The sequence below is a fragment of the Lepidochelys kempii genome, chromosome 2, assembly GCF_965140285.1.
Source record: "Lepidochelys kempii isolate rLepKem1 chromosome 2, rLepKem1.hap1, whole genome shotgun sequence".
Lineage (NCBI taxonomy): Eukaryota > Metazoa > Chordata > Testudines > Cheloniidae > Lepidochelys > Lepidochelys kempii.
In genome coordinates, this window is record NC_136381.1 from 41,480,764 (window position 1) to 41,486,763 (window position 6,000).

Sequence of the window (6,000 nt, forward strand, 5' to 3'; positions counted from 1 at the left end):
CACCTAGGGTTGGTACATGGTCAAACCACAGGACTATGGTATACTCTGGTGTGGTGGTCTCTATCAATTCATCCTGTTGAAACTATTCTACAATGTATAAATAATTAAACTTTAAAAAGGGATAACAGTGAATAGTCATTATAAATGCCTATGAAGTACCACCATGAATGATTATCACCTGGTGACCTAGGATGTGGGGGAGACAAGCTGAAGTCCCTGCTCCAATGACTAATTATTTATACAAAGTGGAATTGCTTCTGGAGGAGGAACAGAGACCCACACCAATATATTCCACAGCCCAGTAGTTTGGGCACTCTCCTGAGATGGGGGAGACTTGTGTTCAACATCAGACAGAGGGGGAATTCCACATCACAGGCGAGTGCCTTAATCACTGGGCACTGATGAAGGTGACACTACTACTAATTCCTCATCCTCCAGCTGATTTGTGAATCTAACCTTTTAAAAAGAATTAAAAAATCCCTTTTGGGTTGAACAGAATGGGTTTCATTTGGCCTGAATTTTTTTTTTCCTTTTTCAATTTTCTGAAATTTTTTTGCATTTGATTCAAACTGAATTTTTTTTTTCAAAACTGCCTGTGAACTGAAAAAGTCAGTTATTAGCCCAGGTTTGTCCACTGGAGAAAAGAGTTTAAAATTGAAGGCTATGGGAAAGTGAGTAACACTCCCCTTGCACCAGCTAGAAAGCAGAGCAGTGTTAGCAAAGAACCCCACTGAACCTTGTAGGAGCCAGGAGGCTCTGGGATTGGAGGTGAAAAAAAATAAGTCTTAAGAGGAGATAAAGAGAATGCTTGTGCTCCCTGCCAGCAGCAAGAGAAGGCATGTGCTTCACGATTATTACTCATCTGGTAAGCAGAGGAGACAAAAGATGGAGCCCTCACAAGCAAGACCTAGGGACAGCACACCTTGGTAATAATCCCTATAGACTCCTCTTTCAAGCACCTGGCAGAGGCGGAGATTGACTTCTCCACTGGATGTTGACTCCAAACAGTGAGCTATCCCCATCTTTTGAATCAATCTATGGCTAGTAAGTTTGGTCCTCTGACTAGTTGCAAAGGTATTACTGGAGATTACTACTGTCATAATCAAATATAATCACTAAATAGTTTTGGCTATTTGACTAACATTAATTTATATTAGAAACTTTAGATTGGATATTATTTGACTAGCATACTGGCAAGTAGTACACAACTGTTTTATTCCTTTAAGTTGCAATGAGTATAGCCGTAGTGGTGTTCTTTACTCTACGTAGGGGTGGTAAGCGTCAGGTAAATTTTTCAAGCCCTGCATGCAGTAATACATGAAAGTTGTAGGTTACCTGCCACAGTGAAAGCTCAGTAATTAAACAGAATATTAAATTTTATATATTTATTTTTAACTAGACATTGGTAGTTTTCATCTCATACAAACATATGTCCACATAGCATTGTATTCACATTTTGATCAGTTTATTTTTAAAATGATACTACAGCTTAAAATATTTAACCTTATTTAAAATTTGACAACACTGGAAGGATTAACAAACTACTGGGACAGAGCCTGATAATTTTTTTTCCATGAGAAATAGGGTTAACTGGATTAGATGCATAATAAAGAACAGCATAGTTAATTACATGCATCATTGTGTGTGTATATATTTATGGATTCAGTATGTGTATTTTCTTTTACAAAAGATTTGTGTTCATCGGGAATTAAAAATAATAGAAGTAATTTTTAAAGACAACAATACACTTATTAAAAACTCAAGTACTTTGGTGGAAGGATGTGTGTTTAAGTTAGTAAGTGGGCTTGGTCCCTTTTGTTTCTTGATGAAGAAGGCCTCAAACGTCTGTTAATTATTTTTGCTTTTCTTTTTCTTAGATATATAAAGAATGCTAAGTCTATTCTTTCCTGATTGCTGGGGAACATCCTGGAGGACTCAGATGTGTGTGCCTTCACTGAATAAGCAGGATTTTGAATCTTTAACAAATATACCCGCTCTCTAAAATGGTAATTAATCAAAGTTTTAAACAGTCTGAATAAAATACCCTCCCCTTCCAGTTTCTCAGCTTTCACTCTATGGATTCTTAAAAGGTAATAATTTCACTGGTTCTTGGTCACCATAGAGTTTTCCAGGAGTGAAGACTTTAATTTCCAATTATAAAAAAAGGAGGAATACCCACTTAGCCATTCTTCTTCACAAAGCAAAGAACCAGAAAAAGGTATAAGCCCAGTTTCTTTCCACTTTGCAGATCAGTTGAACTCTCATTTATTTAGATCTTATGAGAGGCAACTGAAAGGCAAGTTTATAACAGGTCAAATGACATCTACTCCACTTTCTTCCATCCTATATCAGCAAAAACAGTATTAAAACTATTTAGCCAAAGCAGAAAGCTACAGACCAACCGGTCCAGAACCCAAACCTCTGACAAGAAAGGAAGAGCTTTAGAAGGGTGTGCAGTAACTTGATGCATGAGATTAGTTTGCTCACTAGCTGAAAGTACAGCAAAGCAAGCAATATCAAAAACAAGGTGGATGAGGTAATATCTTTTATTGGACTAACTTCTGATGGAGAGAGAAGCTTTCAAGCCCCAGAGAGCTCTTCTTCAGGTCTGGGAAAGATGTCACTTAAAACTGCCTTCACGAAACAAGGACGCTCCACCAGAGAAGTAGATCGCTTCAAGGAACACACCACCCCAATACCCCAAGAGAACTTGCTTCAATACAGAAATAAAACCTCCTCCAACCACACACCCCTAGTAGTTACCTACCACCTCAAAATAGAACCCATGTGGTGTATCATCAAACTACAACCCAAACTTAATGGGGACCGCATCCTGAAAGAAATCTTTCCTGAACCCCCACTTTTGGCTTTCAGACAATCCCGCACCCCCACCATCATCATCAGAAGCAAACTCTCCAGAAACCAGGACACACCAACTCAAAGCAACACCAGAAGACCTATCTCCACTGCTACAATGATCAACACACCTTTCAAGATCCATGGATTCTACACATGCCTATCACAACATGTTGTATACCTCATCCAGTGCACTAAATGCCCCAACAATTACATGGGTGAATCCAGATAATCATTATGCTCTCAAATGAACTTGCACAGGAAAATGACAAGACAAAAATCAAATCACTATGTTTGACTTATCAGTCCCCATCCTCAAGGGAAATCTGCACAATACTTTCACAAGACAAGCCTGGGAGCTTAAATTCATAACTCTGCTAGACACTAAAAATCGTGGATTGAACAGACACACTGGATTAATGGTTTATTACAACAATCTGTAACCCACTAACCCCATCTTTTTGTCCTATGACTGAGATGTTAACTGGCCACTCAACCTTGAACGGTGCTTTAGAATATGAGCTACCTATTTATACCAAACAATCTGTTCTACCTTGCATTTACCTGTGAAACTCTGAGTACCTTTCCCAGACCTGAAGAACTGTGTGTGACTTGAAAACTTGTCTTTCTTGCCAACAGAAGTTGGTCCAATAAAAGATATTACCTCACCCTCTTTGTCACTAATATCCTGGGATGGACATGGCTACAGCTATGCTACGATATCAAAAACAGACAGTTACCTACACACTGTGATATTTAAAGACTGAAAAAATGCAATGGAATTTTAAAGTGGTTTCTTAAGAAACAGCTTTACTTACTTGAGATTATCCTTAGTGCACTTATCACATCTCCCTCATTTAGAAAAAAGAGTACTCATGGCACCTTAGAGAGACTAACAAATTTATTTGAGCATAAGCTTTCGTGAGCTACAGCTTACTTCATCGGATGCTGTAGCTCACGAAAGCTTATGCACAAATTTGTTAGTCTCTAAGTACTCCTTTTGTACTCTAAGTACAGAATGCATCCGATGTTTTCAAGAAGTTGATAGATTTCCACTCCATACGGCTAAATTCAGTGCTTTGCATAATGACAGGTTTCAGAGTAGCAGCCGTGTTAGTCTGTATTTGCAAAAAGAAAAGGAGTACTTGTGGCATCTTAGAGACTAACAAATTTGTGCATAAGCTTTCGTGAGCTACAGCATCCAATGAAGTGAGCTGTAGCTCACAAAAAGCTTATGCTCAAATATATTTGTTAGTCTTTAAGGTGCCACAAGTACTCCTTTCCTCATTTAGAAATCGCTTTTAGATTATTAAAGTGTGTTCCTCTATGGATTATCAATTTTGCTCCATCTTTTCAATGAGACATGCAAAATTTTGAGTTGTCAACTCAATCTCAAAGTCTGTTGCTTATTGCTACTGTTTACAGTACTTGTTCGCTTGTCTGGACTCTGTAATAAACTTAAAAAAACCTAAGCTTGTTGAGTGAAGAGGGGTAAACCTTTAACTTCTGTAGAGTTAAAGCTTTATTAAATTAAAAGGTAATTAAATCTCAAGACCTCAGGGTTTCTTAAAAAGATTCCTAAAGATGAACGAATGCTGTCCCATCTCCCTGCAAAAAGCTTCAATGCATTTACTGCTACTCAAAGCTTTCCAAGTAGCAAAGCAATTGACAAGAAATCGGCACTCTCACATGAGCTATTCATAATCCAAAGAAACATGCAAATACCAAATCCGTTTCACCCTGCAGCTACTTAGCAAACCTACAGCACTAGGACTACTTGCCCCTGGACTTCACCAGCATCCCCCTCTCACACCAGCGTCCACCTTGCAGCACGATGGTAAGTTTTTCAAACTCTCGATATAAACAAAACATCTAAAACAAAAATGTTGTGGCAGTTTTACTTTAATCTGAAACACATTGCTCAAATTACGGATCATGCTTCTGTCCACCTCCAAATGCCACTGTGAAGCCAGCGGCCCCCCCGCGTCAGTGAGCCCCCTCACGGGGCCCCCTTCCCCGTCAGTAAGACCTCTCCCCCCTCCACCCCTTCGCTCACCCTGGCCGCTCCTTTCTCCACAAGTCTCTTCTTGTTCCGTTTCTTCTGCTCCTCAGCCTTCAGCAGCAGCGCGGCCGGAGCCGCCTTGTTGGGGACGCCGCCGCCTGTCAGGCCCAGGGCTGCCGCCTCGTCGTCTTCTTCCCGGCCAGCCAGGCTCCGCGGCTGCTTCCTGCGGGAGCCCGTTGCGCAAACCACGGCCCAGAGCAGCCCCAGCAGCAGCAGCAGCCCCAGGGCGGCCGTGGCGAGCAGCACGAGCCAGCTCGGGAGGCCCTGCGGCTCGAGGCCCAGCTCCAGACCCAGCTCTGTGCGCAGCAGGCCCAGCCCGACCGACAGCGCGTCCCGCACCCGGGCCGACACCTCCTCGGCCTGCTGGGCCAGCGCCTCCTGCCAGCTCCGCGCAGCCATCGCTGCTCCCACCCCGGAGGGGCCGAAACCGAGCGCGGGGGGGGGGGTGGGGCGCTCAAGCCGAGCGCATCTCCCGCTGCCGGGCCCGCACGGGCAGAGCCGGGACCCGCAGCCGGGCCGCCCGCTGCGGCTGAGGGCAGGACGGAGTCGCTGGGAGCGGCCCGCTCAGCTCCGCGGCGTCTCGCTCTATCCCCGCCCCCGGCTCGAGTGCAACGTCACCTCTCAGGCTCCGCTGAACGTCGGCGGACGGCGGCCGCGCAACGTCCCGCCGCACGCGGGGCGCAGGGTGACGTAGGGGCGGGGAAGTGGCGCGTGCACCCTCCTCAGGTCTGGCCTAGAGGGGAGTTACGGGCGCGTGCGCTGTTACTCTCTCCCCCTCCCCGTCGCCAGGGCTCCAGCCGCTCCCTCCCTAGAGCTGTCAATCTACCCCCCCCCCCAGCGGGGCGGAGCGAATCACCAGCTCCACGTGGCACGGAGAGCTCTGGCTGCCGTCTGCCCCATGCTACTAGGGAGCGCGAGCCCCGGCTGGTGCGGGGGCCCGGGGCGTGACCACGAGCCACTGAAGCATTTTCTTCCCGAGGTGCGCTAGGAGGGGCTAGCATTGAGTTACACATTGACAGGGTGGGACACCCCAATAGCCCCTTGCTTGCTCGAGAGGGAAGCGCAGTGCCCCGCAGACTCTC

General features: G+C 44.9%; 1 protein-coding gene across 3 annotated transcripts in view; it reads right to left on the bottom strand.

Moving 5' to 3' along the window:
• Window positions 1-5,613, bottom strand: part of MTDH (metadherin) — a 52,115-nt gene extending 46,502 nt beyond the window's left edge. Inside the window, exon 1 of one of the 3 annotated variants that reach the window (XM_073330503.2) lies at window positions 4,913-5,606. In XM_073330503.2, the coding sequence (XP_073186604.1) occupies window positions 4,913-5,317 (405 nt within the window). In that variant the 5' untranslated portion in view covers window positions 5,318-5,606. Of the gene's footprint in view, window positions 1-4,912 lie in introns of all 3 variants that reach the window. The other 2 variants (XM_073330502.2, XM_073330504.2) reach the window with 2 other exon arrangements.
• Between the last annotated feature and the right edge of the window lie 387 nt (window positions 5,614-6,000).